At 35.0% G+C, this 17,651-nt stretch overlaps 1 protein-coding gene across 5 annotated transcripts in view; it reads right to left on the bottom strand.

Annotated features, from left to right (window-relative positions):
• CSMD3 (CUB and Sushi multiple domains 3) overlaps positions 1 to 17,651 on the bottom strand; it is a 593,532-nt gene that overhangs the window by 314,195 nt on the left and 261,686 nt on the right. For all 5 annotated transcript variants that reach the window (XM_064706591.1, XM_064706593.1, XM_064706594.1 and 2 more), the window contains 2 exons: positions 15,384 to 15,508; positions 13,009 to 13,130 (listed from right to left, as the gene is read on the bottom strand). In XM_064706591.1, the coding sequence (XP_064562661.1) occupies positions 13,009 to 13,130; positions 15,384 to 15,508 (247 nt within the window). The remainder of the gene's footprint in view (positions 1 to 13,008; positions 13,131 to 15,383; positions 15,509 to 17,651) is intronic.

Here is a 17,651-nt window from a genome sequence, read left to right as displayed (position 1 = left end):
GGTCATTAAAAGTAAATGAGCTGTATGTAACAGTTAATACGCAACCGATTTCAAACTTAGGTTTAACATAACCTCACATGATTTACAGCACAAATTTTGGAATTGGTAAAGTAAACTTGCCATTTATTTAACAAATGTGCTTGTCAGCTGATATTGAAGATATTTAGTTTTAAGGGAATTTGCACAAATTGAGCAAAAGTAACGTATAGAAACAGCAGAGCTGCCAATATCCATCAACTAACTTACTACACGAGTACTGTACAAGCCTTTACATGTTCCTACTGTAAAAATAAACCCTGGATACTTCTTGGAAATTCATCCTTTGACATGCAAAGTACACACAAAATCTACAATAGAAAATGTACTTCAAATCCCTCCAAATATGCCAACGAGCAAGAAAATAAGTGGTCTTAAGGCTTTGTTTTCAGAGTCCTTGTTTTACAATGTCAGCTTTAGTTAGATCACACTCAAAGTCATTCGGACTTGCAGCGCTCATAATATTGACTATTCCCTTTAGCATAGTCAACTGACTGCAATAGTCAACTGAACAGGTTTTTTGACGATATCAGCATTTAAAGTTGATTGTGATGGAACCTTTCAAAATAAAAATTGAAATTTGGGTAAGATGAGTAAATAACTTAAGACATTTTAATAAACTTTCCAAAAAATCTTGTTTTACCACTTATCTAACCATGTCTTTGTTAATTTTTCTGAAAAATCTATAAATGGCAAACCAAAGTTGGGTAGGATCCTTGAATCACTTTATTATTAGAGCAAAACCTTAAGAGTTATTTTACTTTTTAGTCTGTTGTTCATAAGAACAAACACTTTAGGGAAAACTGTGATGATTTATTGCTTTATTCTACATATTTTTAAATCAGACTACCATTACTAAAGTGTGCTATTGATCTGGTTAGTAGATGCATAGCAATCAGAAGCACAGGGACAGGTATTTTTCTTGATCCATGCATTCTAGTAAAGTCTATTTTTCCAGTTTCCCAGAGCAAGATTAAAGCATTAATATAAATGAAATAAGATCCATGGGTTTTATTGATGTATACAAACGTCGATCATGCTATAATATATTTATGCATTTATTGCATTTATCTACTGCCCCACAGTCTCTTCCAAAGCTGAATAGAAAAAAAATGAGGGACCACAAAATATTTTCAAATAACAAGGTATAACATCAGGGAAGAATGTTATGAACAAAAATATTCGTTAATGATATGTCTGAGCTATAAAATTCTCGATAATAGGATTATACTACCAAAAGTTGGTTCTGGAAGGCAGAAAAAGAAAATTTCAAAGATTACATCTCAGACAGTTTTCCACCAGTCTTGAGCTAACATTTCACACATAATGAGTCAACTAATGATATCAGATATGTATCTGTATGGCTTCAGAACTAAGAAAAATATCTAAAAATTAACCAATATATTAATTACTATATTTTCTTTTATTAGAAAGAGACACTCAGTAGTGCCTAAAAGTTTTGTGCCTTTATAATAGCATTTGTGATTAATTCAGCAGGTATCAGGCTGTTACAATTGTTCTGATATAGGCTAATAATATCTTGAATTGTGTTCCAGACGATATAATTAAATACATCCCTACATACTACTATGAGGGAAAAGGAATTTTGCATTTCCTCTGCCTTCATGTACACACTATATAAAAAACATGTACGTGTTTTTGTTTTGTTTTGGATTTTTATTCAAAATAAAATATGCTGACCTGTGCATTATTAACTAAAAAAAAAAAAATTAATTAAAAAGTAGCTAAATAGAAGGCAAAAGTCTCTCTACATTCTGGGCTGCTCTTGCTATTTATAAACCCAAGAACAATAAAAAAGTTTTAATGCCTGATTTAAATTGAAGCTACAAACCTATACAGAAATAGTAAGAAGAGACAGTAAAACTGATAAGTATTATCCAGTCTCTACAGAGAAGAAGTAAAGTCCCATTTGAAAAATAATTTTCTGAAAATTGTAACTATGTACTTTGGTCTCCAATTATTTTGTAAGAAGTTTTTTAAAGGAATCATTGGGAGCAGAGATCTAATTTCTAACAAATCTCTGTAGGTGTACCTTCTTTGTGCCTTGGAACATATCCTTTAGAACCCACTCCTTGGGCAAAACACCAGCTCAGCAGCAAAATAGGAAAAGGTTTTATTGAATATTTAATGACTACTTTGAGAACTTCCTTGAGTTTTTCAGAGAGAGCATGCTCAGAAGGATGTGTTCCAGACAACAGATTTTCCAGACAGTTGTTCAATATGTGTACCTAGTTCCTGATGAAATTACCTCCCTGAAGATTTTCCAAGGAAGGTAATGTTCCAGGTGAAGTACTCAACTTTTAAAAATTTCAAACCATCCAAAGCAGAATGGTGTGTAACAGTGGCAAGAATATGTTCCTCAGAACTGCTTCTCAAGGGGAAGAGCAAAGACACAAAGTTGCACGTACTTGTGCAACTCTAATCCTGAGTCTTCGAAAGCAAATGTAACTCTAGAAGTATTTTCAGATGTACAGGAACATTTTCCCTCCATAAAATGAGACATTCTACCAGTAAAATAATGATGATATTTCTGTAGATGTAATGAATGTTTTCTCCTTACAAGTGTAGTTAAGTATTAAGCTAAGACACAGCTTCAATGAGCTATATACTAGATAATATTAAGGAATAAATATTAATTAAAACATTCTTCCAAGAATGTAACATATCCAAGACTGTTCTGTAACATAACAATAGTTTAATTGGTTCTTTTGCAGTTACATATTATGAGAACAAAACATAAGAAATCCATCTCACTGAAAAATATTCACAAGATACCTATTTTCTCCATTTTTCATTATTATTTTAGCAAGAAAAAAAGCTACCTAAAGACTCTTAATGATGTCTGGTTGCCTTTGTCACTTGTAGAAGTGAAATTAGGCAAGGAGAAGAAAACACATCCTGTTTGTATCTGAGTGTCCTCATATGCCCTCAGGATGGTTAATTGCTTTTGTACTGAGGATGTCTGAATATTTCCCAGTAAGTAAATAATGGGCATTTATATCTGATGGTACAAGCTAAGGAAGTATCACTGTCTGATTGATTGGCTTTATCACCATAATTTTCCACAGAATCACAGGTTCTTCCATCAAAATAATTGTGTTATCATACATTTGATCATAGAAGAATAGTTTCAGAAGGAAAAAATATTGAATCAACCATTTATTTTAAGACTTAGCTATACTTTTATCTAAATTGTTTATACTATGTATAATTTTATTTAATATTATTGCTACCATGGAGTAGCTAATCCTGGAAAATCAAGGACAAGAAAATCATCAGGAGTAGACAGCATGGCTTTACCAAGGGGAAGTCATGCTTGACAAACTTTGATAGACTTCTATAATTAAATGACTCACCTGGTGGCCGAAAGAAAAGCAGTGGATATTTTCCACCTGGGCTTCAGGTAGGCCTTTGGCATTGTCAAGATATTAACAGACAAGCTATGATGTGTAGGCTAGCAAGTTGGATGAAGGTCTGGGCCAAGAGGACGGTTATCAGTGACACTAAGTCTTGCTAGGGGCCAATAACTCATGCTGTGTCTCAGGAGTCAATATTGGGACAAGTCTTCTTTAACACCTTTATAGGTTATCTAGATGATGGGGCAGACTGCCACAGCAACTGAGAAGGGATGAGCAGTTAATAGGCCAGAGGGTCATGCTGCCATGAAGAGGGACATCAACAGGCTGGAAACATGGACTATTAAGAAAAAGTTCAACACAGGGAAGTGCAAAGTCAAGTCTCTGGGTAGGAACTATCCCACATACCAATACATAGTGGGGTCCATCCAACCAGAAAGCTGCTTTGCAGAATTTTTTTTTCTTTTTACTTTCACAGCTATGCAGATAAAGGGAGGTAAAGATGCTCTAGATAGCCTAAAAGGATGTATGATTAGCCTGGACCATTATAAGGAGACAGTAATAGGTATAAGAAGGAAAATGGACTAATCTATAAAACCACAATGAAAAAATCACACTCATCTTTTTCTCTCAAAAAACTAAGCTCAGTGTCAGAGTTTACTAAAAGAAAAAAAATTATTATTCTCAAATAATAAAATAATTGGAATCATAAGAAGGCCTGGGGACTTTAAATTTACTTGTCCCTGCTTTGTTTCTTCCTCTCTGTAGTTACTCAGAAGGATATCCTTGCACCCAGCATAGAAATCTGTACTTTTTAATCCCACAGAGGGTAAGCCATCTGTTCCAAATGAAAGCAGAGAGGTCACTAACTGATGTCAGCCTAACCTGATGGGCAGCCACACATCCTGAAAGGGATGGAAAAATGGGAATCATACTGTGACTTAAGTCTCAGAACAAGTCTTCAGATTCTACTCCAAATGTGTATTGTATTTACAAGGAAAGATTTTGGGAGCAGAGGTACTGCAGGGTGAGATGAAGGTGCTGATTAAGATTTCTTCTTATTTTAACCATTTTATTCTGATTTAATTGTCAGTTAATTTTACTAATTTCTCCAAGCTGAGTCTGTTTTGCATATGAGAGTAACTAGTGATTGATCTTCCTGTCCTTATTTTTATCTGTGAGCTTATTCTTCATATTTTCTGCCCCTGTCCTGTTGAGGAAGGAGCATTACAGATCAGTCTGGCGAGCATCTGACAGCCAAGATTATCACACCATAGACTGGTAACCATGAGCCTTTGAAGGAGTCCCATCATAGAAAACAGAAAAACAATCAAACAAACTACTATCAGCTCTATTTCCCAATCTAATATCATAAAAAAGGTATATATTGAGCAGAACAATTTCCTGTAAAGATCACTCACAAGAGCAACCAAGTGAACTCAACCATGGAGAAAAGTGACAAGTTCTGTGCCAAAAATTCATCAAACAAAAAGGACAAAAATATCTCAAATGCTCACAGTGCAAGCACTGGAAATTTGCTATCAAAGTCTCTTAGCCATATACATAAATCTTTTTAAAAGTTCTAGCTTGGGTGTGGATATTCATGATAAGTAAAAGTAAGAAAAATTTTTGCATTTAGAATTGGTGTGAGACATAACTGAGACCAAATTTAGGAACTTATAGAAAGTCAAACAGAACTAAAATTCAAATTTGACATTTAATTTCACATTAAGTTTTATTGAAGGGTGGAGTTAATAGCTCCAGGTATAGTAAATAGAGGAAACAGCTAAAATCTATTATTGCTAATGGCTCAAAGAGAAATAATTACTTTTGTTGTAGCTGCTGCAATAAGCACAATTCCTTATGCTCATGTTTTCAGAGTGTGAAACATCACTCCTATAGTCACAGACATAGCAGGAAAAAAAGTTTACAATAATTAAGATAATGAACCTGTCCTCCTTTCATAATGAAGACCTATAGCCAAATTTCAGGATGAAGCGACAAGTCATTTATCCGTCTCCAACTGCACAGACTTCCTGACTCCAAATTCTCTTTTTTAACAGCTTAGCATGTTCCCTCATAGCCAAACCTGTTAGCTTCCTGGCATAGGAGTAGCTGGATTCCCTACTGTGCTCTTATTCTGCTGAAAGAATCTCCCCTCTGTCCACATATATTTCCAAGAGTTTTTAACTGTAGTATATATGTGACTCAGATATTTTAACTGGATCAAAATGTACATGAACAATATGGAAGAATAGCATAGCCAACACCACAAAGAAATTTATTGTGTTCTGAACAGAACAAAAATATATATTTATACTTTCTAGTTTCATATAAGATAAAAATGCATTATCTAATATAGATAAATACAAGAGCAGCCTTTTTAATCTGAATGGATGAAGAACACAATTATGTGGAAAATATAAGTTTAGAGCGAGTTGAGTATGTTCATACTTTTTAAATCATTTCACTGACTGTAACACCCACAGTACAGCTTCACACTAGGCTTAGGAAATGCCAAGTTTGAGGCATTTGCTTGTGAAAAAGAGTTGCAGTGTGCTTTGTTCCAACAGACCTGACCAAAAGAAACTTCATGAAATGGATCTTTGAATTCATGCTGAAGCACCCTGCCTACTTGAGATTTATGCCGTTAACCTGATTAAATATGGATGGCAACTGGGTTTAGGCTTAACAGCAAGCTTAGAAAATGTTCCACTGACAGTTTTGACATGGTTAACAAAATAAAACGGCTGTGGAAAATTAAATGTAAATACTCAGTGCTTTTCTGAATATTTTTTTGCTTATTTTTGGCTTGGTCTAAAAGCAAGAAAGCTCAGAAATTGAAAGATTCATTTTTCTTGCAGGAAGAAAACAGCAACTTAAGGACATAAGGAAGGAGGAAGGGAAGAATTGAATGTAAAAACATATTTTAAAAAAGTCTATTTTAACACAAAGTGATTAAATGACAACCATATTTAATATTATTTCAGTAATAGTTGCAATATATTCTCTCAGTATAATTCTCCAGACTTGCAGAAAATGTCATGTGAGGAATTTCCCAGATACTTTGAATTATTCAGACAGTTTCGTAGAAAGTAAAGGACTACAGCAATTGGAAACAGATGTTATAAATTTTCAGTAAGCTCTGCCATTTCAACAAAACTCAGATTATAGATTTCCTAACAGACAACTGACATCCACATAAAAACTCAACAAACCAAATTAAAAAAGCAACTTCCAAAAACTAAAAATTCTTAGCAAGTACAATGATTAAAAGAACCCTAAGGCCAAAAACAAAAGTCAGCTATCTCCCAGCTCTCAAGCATGTCATTCTTAATTTCAAAATTATTTCAAAATTCAATAGATAAAAGGATAACAATGTGAACACTGTCAAACTTCCAAAAACCTATATTCTAAAGAATACATTTTAAATAATGTATTTATGCAAGTAGTAAGGAGATTTTTATGATTGAAATACATTCAAGATAAAATATGGTGATGACAAAAGATAATATACAGGTAGATTTAAAAAAAAAATTCCTCGCATATAAAACTAACAGTACCAGGACCTAGTTTTCTGATCCATCTAAATTTAGCAGTTAGCTCACCATATTTAATTTCTTCTTACAATTCTAAAAAAAAAAGCTTGATTTTTTTTTAAAGGAACCCTTTTGCTTAATTTTCTCCTTCTTGATGCTTGGTGATGAATGATATGTGGTGTGAATGTGGTTGAGATCTGTCAGAAAGTCTGCCATTCTAGCACTGACATTTTCCACAGTGTTTCTGCCACTCTGGATTAGAAAAAAATCAGCAAGTATAATCCATAAGACTTGAACTCTGGTTAACTTTAGCCCTAATTCAGATTTCACTGGTATTTTTCTATGGTTAACTTTAGCCCTAATTCACATTTCACTGGTATTTTAGCCTGGCATTAAATTTAAAATTCATCATTTTGTAGTCCTTCCTACAAGGCATTGAGAAGGTTTGAAGAATATGTTTGTGAGATACCAATACAGGCAGCCATCGTTATTTCACTCATATTTCTTTCTCCACTGAATGATTATTAAGAGCTTTGTACATCATAGTTATAAATATTCTAATCACAATATTAATTATTGAAAAATTAGTTGTTTTCTCTTAAACAGATCAGCTCCAGAGAACAGGATCATAATATAAGAATGCAGAAAACATGCACAAGAACAATGAAAATATAGGGATCTCACTGATAACATCAGATGTGTCAATGCATCTTCATCAATGCGTTTTAATTTTGACTCCATCCACATAACTTTCCTTTCACAAATAATTTTTATTCTACTTTACAATAGTGAACTCACTGTCATCTCTGGCCATGTTTGAGGGTTTTAGTTGGCCATACTCCACTGTCAACAAGGCTTGGGCATGAACAGTATATCTAATTAAATGTATGAGGCAAGAGACCTATTATAATTCATTACAAAGATAAGGAAGCAGATAATTGACTGGGGAAACATTTCATTCAACTATATGGTGCTGTTATCAAACATATTTCTGAAATCAGTTTGGGAGAAAATTATCTAGATTCAGTCTTGCAAAAAGCCATTTATACTAGAGTTAAAGAGCCTTTCAGGGTCTTTCATCTATTGCATTCTCCCTTAAAAGATTCTCAATTTCTCAGATATTTTGCTGCAAATTATTCAACAAGTAGCAGCCCTGAAGTATCAGGATGATGAAGTCATCCTGGTTCTCACAGCTGTGATGTAGAATATTGTAAATATTGTCATTTTATAATTAATACCATCACATTATTTGTTGTAGTCATTATAAAAACCTCTTAATGACAAATCTTCATTTATACATCAATGAGGTTTTTGACTTCAAGGCACAAAACATCATTAAAATCCATATTCAAAATAAAATCTTCATTCAGAACAACCAAAAAACCCTAAATAAATTAAACAGAAAACAAAGTTTCCTACATCAAATCCAAAAATACATTTTCCCAACACAGAACAAAAGCAAAAATTACAAAAAATTACCAAAAATCCACCCCTGGATCCTTCACTACAATTATGATACTAATTCTCCATTATAATTCTAGTTCATGTCACGGTTAATACTTGTTTTACCCATTATTTCTCCCAATTTGTATGCCTTCTAGCAGTCATACAAGGCCAGCAATACTGTGTTCAGAGCAGTAAGGCAATTTTAGCACGAATCAAAACCAAACACGTTAAACCACAGATTATATAAGCAAAGACTTTATACATGCAAGTTCCTCAATATATCATAAAAATAAATTGATCTAACTTGTGAAAAGATCTCTTTTTCTTTTAATCTCAACAAGGTAATGTTCTTCTAATCAGTGCAAGACACCTTTTCTGAAAACTATAAACATATCTGAATATTGTTCCAGATAACATCGTAAACCTTTTATCTGTTCCTTAGTTTAAAAATTCCATAATTCCTGTGTATCTGCATTTCATTGCAATATCAAAGAGCTATTATTCCAACCAACACCATGCAAAGAACAGTATTTTCTGGGTAATATTGAAGTTATTGTAATATAGCTCTTAGCACTACAATGTCCCCATGATGAATCTAACTCAGAGTGCAGTAATTTCAGTAGTAGATTACAGAAGTTCAGGAACAGTGTCCAACTTATACTTTGAAATAAAATTTCTTGCTTAACCTAACATTACTTCTTTGTATTCTTATTACTGGTATAATACTAATGTACCACCAACAAACAGGTATTCCTTGTTATGGCTTTATGTAAATGTTCATATCTCTTTTGAATTAAGTGACCTGTTCTTAATTATTGTTTTCACACTTTATCTTCAGAGTATTTAAATATTTAAGAGGACAGATAAATATGCAAGGTGTGCTAATTTAACTTTAGCTGCCTGTCAGATGCTCACCAAGTCACTCCATCACTACCCCTCAGCAGCACAGAATGAGAAAATTGGATGAAAAAGCCCATGGGTCAAGATAAGGACAGGGAGATTGCTCAGTAATTAGTGCCATGGGCAAAACAAACTCAATCGAGGGAAAACTTGTTTTATTTACTGACAATTAAAATTAGAGTAGGAAAGTGACAAATAAGAACAAATATAAACCCACCATCATCCCAAACCCTTTCTTCATGGGTTCAAATTCAGTTTTTTGTTCCTGACTCTTCTGCCCCCTCCTCTCTCCCAAAGTGGCAAAGGAGAATGTGAAATGGGGGCTGCAGTCAGTTTGTAACACTTCATCTGTGCTGCTCCTTCCTCCTCATGCTCTTTCCCTGCTCCAGAGTTAGAGGCCTCCCACAGGGAATAGTTCTTCACACCCTTCTCCAACACGGGTCTCTCCCACAAGGCTGCAGCTCTTCAAAATCTGTTCCAGTGTGCTCCTCCCACGGGGTCACAGGTCCTGTCAGAAACCTGATCCACCTTGGGCTCTCTGCGGGGTCACAGCTTCCTTCGGGCACCCCCACCTCTTCAGGCACATGTCCTGCACACACCTCAGGTGGATCTCTGCTCCACCATGGACCCTGTGAGCTCTGGGGGACAGTCTGCATCAATGGCACTCTACAGAGGCTCCAGGGGAATCCCTGATCCAGCACATGGAGTGCCTTCTTCCACTCCTTCTGCTCTGCCTGTAGTATCTGTGCGGTTATTTCTCTTGTGTATTCTCATTCACCTCCTTCAGCTGCTGTTGTACAGCCTTTTTTGCCCTTACTCAAATGAATTATCACAGAGATGCCACCAGCTTGCCTGTAGTGGGTCTGTCTTGGAATCAGCTGGAACTGTCTCAGTCTGATATGGGGGCCACTTCTGATCTCTTCCTAAAGAAGTCACTCCTACAGTAGCCATCCATGCTACTGAAACTCTTCTTTGTAAATAAAATCAAACTGAAGCATACATATACTGAAGTATTTTGCTAAGCCACCAGAAGTTAAATATAGGAGTTCTGATTCATCCCCAAGTATTAAAACTGTGTGTATTCTTATATGGTGTTCCATATAAGAATATGGAACTGTTCAGGTACTAGGACAGTTTTCATATGATCATATGCTATTTTGCAGTATTTACAGTTTCATGAAAAAAAAAAATCAGTGTAGAATAAAGCTTAAGCACATTTTATTTGAACTATAGCAGGAATGATCTCTGACTAAAGAGAAAGCCAATTTTATTTTTATTAGAATTTGAATTTTTATATGTGGAATAACTTGTTTGTTTTTCAAGTGTTTTGAGAGAAAGGCAAACAATTGCACCTGCCCAGTACAAGCAAAACAGGAAGCTTCTAGAGTAAGTGCAGTGAAGGGGCACTAAAAAGATTAAGGGATTGGAGCTTCTTTCGTGTAATGTTGAGACAGCCCAGCCTGCTTACACTAAAGAAGAGGATCACTGAATCTCAATGTCTATAAACTCCTGATGGGAGGATGTAAGGAAGATGAAACAAAACTCTTTCCAGTGGGGACCAGTGACAGGACCGGAGGCAATGGGCACAGACTAACACACAGGAGGTTCCTTCTGAACATCGGGAAATAGTTTCACCTGTGGAAGGAACAAGCACTAGCTCTGGTTGCCCAGAGAGGTTATGGGGACACCATCTTCTGAAATATTAAAGTCTGGGCAGCTGCTTCTAGGCAGCTCTGCTTGAGCAGTGGAGTTCAACTACAAGATTTCCAGAGGTTTGTTCCAACCTCAATCATTCTGTAACTCTGTCAACCACACTGACAACCAGAGACAAAGCATTTATTCAATTAATTTTCTGCAGTTCTATAAATTCAGAAAGTGGAAATTTCAAAGGAAAATAAGACTGAGTAATAATGTTTTTAAATATTCCCATAAAAATAATTTTGGTAAAAGCAAAGTTCTGAGGTTTTGAGCTAACACTGTGTCACCATTTGTGAATTGGCAGGGAGGGAGAAGGGAGGCAGCATTAAGACATGAATATCACCAGTAGAGTGTAATCCTTAACAATCTCCAAGTCATTAGTATCTTTACTGCTTGCCAGTAAATATGTACCAGTTTGTGAGCTCAAGGGTTTGCTTCTACCGAAGGTGGAATGTCTAAAATCTTATTTGGCTTTTCTTTTTTTTATGTAGACATGCACTTGGGTCATTTAAGAAAGGAAACCATTTTATGCAAAGTATGGCCTAATGGGTCTTAAGTTCATTCAACTGCTCATTGAAGGTTTTCAGCCCATTTAGAGAATCTGTACAAAGTGTGGTAGCTGTGTTTCATTTCCTCAAATGGTATGATACTAAATTCAGCTGGCACATTTGACAAAACTTTCAGAAATTCTAGACATGTATACAGATTTCATCTTGCTCACAAATAGTTTTAAATTAAAGAAATAAAAATAGGAAAATTCTTTGGGATGAGAAATCTTAAATATTACTTTTGAACTTTTTGCCCATCTGTGGAACAGAGATTGAATAATTTTTCAAGAACACTTCACACTTTTTTATGACCTATAAATTGGATAAATTTGATTAGTACTCCCTGGAACAAGGATCAAACAAACAAATGACCTCCTCCCTAAACACATTTATGATTTTGATTATAAAATTCTAATCAGTTGTATAAATATCCTTTTTTCTTTTACTGAAGTGGAACATAAAGATGGCTTCCACACAGGACTTTGTAAAATTAGAGTGAAAAATACACCAGTGTAGCTAAATGGTTTTTGAAATTTTGAAAATAGACAGGTTTCACTGAGTCCTCTGATGAATTCAAGTGCAAAGGAGTGGGCCTTATAGGCCTGGCTGAGCAGTTAATGGAGTGTGATGCAGATGGAAATATAAAACAAAATTTAGAGGTAAAATATGTCTTTGTACCAGAAAACACAGATGATGATAGTCTTTCATAAAACATTCCTGAGCTGCACAGCTAATTTATGTTTTATTACGTCTAAACAAGTCCATTACACTCAGTTCACGCAAAATGATACACCCGCAAATAGAATATAGCCATTGCTTCCAGGTGTTTAGTTCTTGAGATTGAAGACAACTGGTGTCATAACTTAGCTTAATTGCTCCACTTTGACTCATTTGACATTATCAGAACTCTCAGTACTTTTGCTTTAAAGTGTAGGTATAAAGTACATAGGATTTTGATACAATGGTTCAGACAATAGAATAAACATCTTCAAAACAGTTCCTCATGAAGGGAAAGTGAATTCAAGAACTTCAGGGATTTCTCACACAGTCAAAGGCCAAACATGATATAAACATACACAAAGTAGCTCTTCCACTTATAACACAATACTAGTGGGCCCATGAAATTGCCTCAGACCATTGGATAGTTGCTTCTGGGAATTAAGTTAGAGAATGACATAAAAAGCATGAGAGTATCTACTTGGCATACAAAAACTAAAACTGTCTTAGGAGAAATGAGAGATTTGAACATCTGTCCATACTCATCTGGTGTCAGACATTTCTTAAAAATATCTGAAATGCACCTAGTACAAAACCTGGACTGTAGAGATAAATCGTATTAGTGAAAAGTGTTATGGTCTATGTGCGCTTTTGTTTGGTTGGTTTAGGGTTGGGGGGTGGAGGTGGAGGGAGGGATTTGTTTGTTTTGGGGTTTTTTTTCAAGAAAAGCCAGAATAATAAACTTACCTTATTGGTATTAATAGCTGTGATGACCCAAACACATTGAGCATTGCTGTCATATTGAAATGGAAAATTGGGGGATGTGAAAGTGCCTCCAGGCCCCTGAAGATTGGATCCACAAGTTTTGACTGCAAAAAGAAAGTTCACCTCTTAATTCACATAGAAAACACATGTAGCAGGTTCATAAACTGATCTCTAACTTACTCTAATCAAGGTATGAGGAATTAAAATACCACTGAACAAAACCAGAATCACCTCTTACAAGAGAATAGAACAGAACATTCCCATTTAATTATTCTGACAAAAAAACTAATAGATTTCTTGTGTCTAAACTTACAATCTTAAAAAATGTTGAAAATATTTTGAGGAAATACAGTAAATACAATAACAGAATCTTCCCTATTTATCTTCAAAATTCTTCAAAGACTAACTTATTCCACCTCCACTAATGTCTTGAAAGACAAATTTAAATAGTAAAAACCTTTATCACTGTGCATGGGTGGGTTTTTTGTGCATATGTGTTGGTGTATGGCATGTCAGCATTTTTTTCTTCTATAACCCCTGTACAACCCATTGAATCAACAGCCAAAGCACTGAAAAATTTAAATGAATCTTGTAAAAGTTAGACTAACCCAAAACAGTGTTATCTATTTCTAAAGATTACAAAGGGTATTTATTTTCAATTCAAAGTCTGTATGGTTATTTACAATAGCAGGTCAGTAAAAAAAATTCTTATTTATTCTTATTACTTGCATCTCTGTCATGAATAATAGAAAGGATATAAACTGTGTCCTTTGTGCTTTCAAGTGACACTTTCAAGGCACTAAATTCCTAGTCTGTTGAAGTCAATAACACTTTTATTGTTCTTTCCTTGATATTCAGATCTTTGCTGAATGCCCTACTGGTTACCTTTTCCTGTATGAAGATGTAAAACTGACAAGCAACCTCAACTAAACATGAGCCTATCCTATTTTTCCAGTGATTATTATGACACCACATAAACTGCAAAAGCTAAAGAACTATTTCTTCCACTGTATTCTGACAGACTGTCTTGCATAATTGAATAAAACAAATTGACACTTAGATATGTGAAATAATCCGAGAGTTGCATTGCACTTTCGCATGGCATATGTATTTGATCAATACTGAGCACAGGATGCAGCTGCTGCTGGATGAAGGCTTGTTCCTTCACTCACATTACTCTCTAGAAAGAGTGTCACTTTTGCACCACCCTCAGAGAAGCAGTACTCTGGTGATGAGTGTGTTCAAAGTCACACCAGCTGCTTGGCAAGAAGTAGAGGGTAGAGAGGTGAGAGGGAGGCTCCTCATTTAGGATCAGTTGCTGAAGACATTAGGGTCACCAGTAACACTAATGCCAAGCATTTTTGTCTATATATTTAATAAGAAATTGTATGACTTCTTGCAGCTTGTATGTGGGAAGTAAGTTAGGAAAAACAGTGAGTGTTCTAGAAAATTTGCTGCTCCATCTGAACATGTGAGTCCATCCTTTGGGGCAGAGTTGGGATGTAAAGCACAGCTCCTTTGCCTGTGTGCTGCAGAAGAATTATGAGCTCTGCTGCCTTTTCTTGGTGTAGCCTCATAGTGAAGGTCTCAAAGGAACCATGTTGTTCTACGGTGGAATGAAATCTATGTCTTTGACACACAATGTCTATTATTTGTACTGATTTTAAATATTCCTAACAGACACTTGTTTCCAGTACTTTAATTTTGAAATCCAGAAAAGAAAACCCTGTTGTGATTAGGATGATTTCTGTGTTTTTGCGTGCATTAATATTTTCATTATATATTAATATCTGATCTGTACCTACACACTAATACTTTCATTCCATGATTCAGGTATTCATCATACCACTTGCTGCTGTATTAGGTCATCAAATATTTTCAGCAAAATTATTTTGTGCTTTTCTTCTTTCACTGAATTTTTTGCCCTTTATCCATTTGCTTGGGGTCAAAACCAGGTGTAGACTTGTTACTCCACTACTTACCTATTATAAACTCAATAATTTCTTATCTGCTTATAAAATGTGTAATGAGGAAGCTTCATGAATTACTGGTTTTATATTAAATCACTGCAATTTTGATATCCATCTTGATAAGTTCTAATAATTAGGGTGTGATAGGTTTGTGTCAGCTCCTTATGAAGCAAAATTTATAATGTAAGTCGCCTACTGAAGCAAGCATGCTGAAATACAAAGTTCATGTTAAACAAAACAGCATAGGAGAATCTTTTTTTATTAAGAAATTGAGGACACTAGGATTAAAATTTCAGGTACTTACAAAAAGTTTAATAGGATTTGCCATAAAACAATGGATGGATGCCAAATGGAATAATCTCTGTGAGGGTAAGAATTTCTGTTTACCTTTACACACAGGCCTATGATCACTCCATGCAGCAAAAACTTCAGCTATCCTCTGACAGGTGATACTTTTGGAACCTTGTAGCACATAATCTTCATCACAGGAGAACTGTACTGTTGCTCCCAAGCTAAAATCAAACAATGACATAAAAATAAGCATTTTTTAACAAACAGATAGCAGTCCATTGTTCCTATTCCTTTAGATATGATGGTCTTGACAAACAATACTAATGTGTAATCCAGAAATTTCTGCTCTCAATAGTAAAATGCTGAAGGCTATGTACTACCCTGATAGTGCACACTGTTCAGCCCTCCCTGGGCCTACTTTGGCTGGAGCTGGTTTGTCTCTTTTAACAGTCATTTGGAAATCAGGTGACTATTTTCTGACCTAACTTCAGACCTCCATACAGTAAAAATTTGACAAATCTAGACATTGTGTAACTAAAAGTAGTTATTTATGTTAATTGAAGCTAGGAAAGAATGGGAAAGTGATATAAGGGAATCACCTAGAAGAAAAGGCAAAAGGTCAACTGCAAGACTGAAACAGAAATTCCTATTATAAACATTTTATTTCTCCCAGTGAAGACCTCACGATATAAATAATATGCTGTGAATATCTTCCATTCCTGATTGTTCTTGAGGAAATCTAGTGCTTTTGAGCTGGAGGGCATTGGAAGGTGGAGCATAATACCAGAGAAAAAGGGCTAGATATTAATAATGTTTCTTGTATTTAAAAAGTAGTATATTATTAATAAAATTATACTATATTAATTTGTATTGTTGTAAGAATACTAGTTATAGCATTATTTTATATTTTGTTTACTAGGTTAAGATTTTAATTAGCTTTGAAGTTAAGACTATAAAGTCTTAACTTCATAGAAGTGGTCTCTGTACTCTTGCCACTAACAAGATTTTGAATGTAACATCTACTAGATAAGTTACAACAAATGAAAGTTACTAGAATGTGAGGATTTGCTCATTTAACTGGCATATGTTTCTCAAATTAATGGAAGAAAATAAAAGAGTTCTAAAAACATATTTTGATGTGTTTAGCTGTGATAATTTATGAAGTTATAATGCTGGCTTGAAAAGGTTTTATACTTTCTCATATGAAGCTGACATCTGGTGCTGGAAACAGCTCAGGGCAAAACAAGAAGTCCAGAAAAATGTTTTTGGTTGTTTGTTTTGTTGTTTGTTTGTTGGGTTGGGTTTTTGTTTGTTTTTATTGGTTGGTTTTGCTTGTTTTTTATTGTTGTTTGTTAAGTTTTTCTGAGAGGAAGATTGGGGCTAGGTGGGAAGAGGGAAAAGAGCTGTTCAGTCCGGAAAAGTTGAATAAATCAATATATAAATGTATATTCTTAAGTCTTTTCCTTTAAATATCATTATGGTTTCAAATCCTGATTATAGCTGAAAATAGCCAGTACATCAGGCCTTTCTCTGATATCAGCACCTCACACTTCATGATTTCAGCCTGCTGTTTTTAAAGGCTTGTCTGTCACAGCTGCAAAGGTTAAAATGCTTTATACACACATGTGACTTACAAGATCTTGGCTACACTCTGAATGCAGTTCTCTGGGTATTTTAAGATTAAATGTGCAGTAACTCCCCAAGAGTTTGTTATAGCAGCCTTCCTGTATAACACTGTAAGCCATGTAGTTATCTGACCCTGGATGGATGGATGGGTGGATGGATGGATGGATGGATGGATGGATGGATGGATGGCCATTTTAGTGTTGCAATTCTTCAATTCACAAAGGCAGAGAGAAAAATAAAAAGGCTGAGGGCACAATCCAGGGAATAACTTTTTTCAGGTAATCTATTCAAATGCATCTATGATGAAAAAAGCTGCTAAAGAAGATTGATACTTATCAGAAAAAGAATTAACTTAAGGGAGTTAGAAATGTTAGATATTTGAAAAAGAACAGTGTTAGCACAAAATAGTTGATGAAATCTGGGAAGCACCTGGGCCTTACAGGGACATAGATACTAAGAAAATGAGGACATGAAAGATGATAGTCACCTGAACAGATATCTCAGAAAAAGAGGATTTGACAGTGGGTAACAGCTCTATAAACTGTTCCAAAACAGTTCCTGTTTGACTAAGAATGTTTGTGAAAGAATGGGATAAGGAATAGCTGCAGAATCTACCAAAAAGGAGATATAAAAGTGAAAAACTGAAATAAAGAAAGTAAATATAATGTAAAGGCTCTTGCAATGTAAGGATAAAAGGCTTTTATAGGTGACTGAGGAAAAAGACCCAGCAGGTGGATC

Source organism: Zonotrichia leucophrys, chromosome 2, assembly GCF_028769735.1.
Source record: "Zonotrichia leucophrys gambelii isolate GWCS_2022_RI chromosome 2, RI_Zleu_2.0, whole genome shotgun sequence".
Lineage (NCBI taxonomy): Eukaryota > Metazoa > Chordata > Aves > Passeriformes > Passerellidae > Zonotrichia > Zonotrichia leucophrys.
The sequence above is the reverse complement of the archived record's forward strand: the minus strand, read 5'-3'. Positions and strand labels throughout refer to the sequence as shown.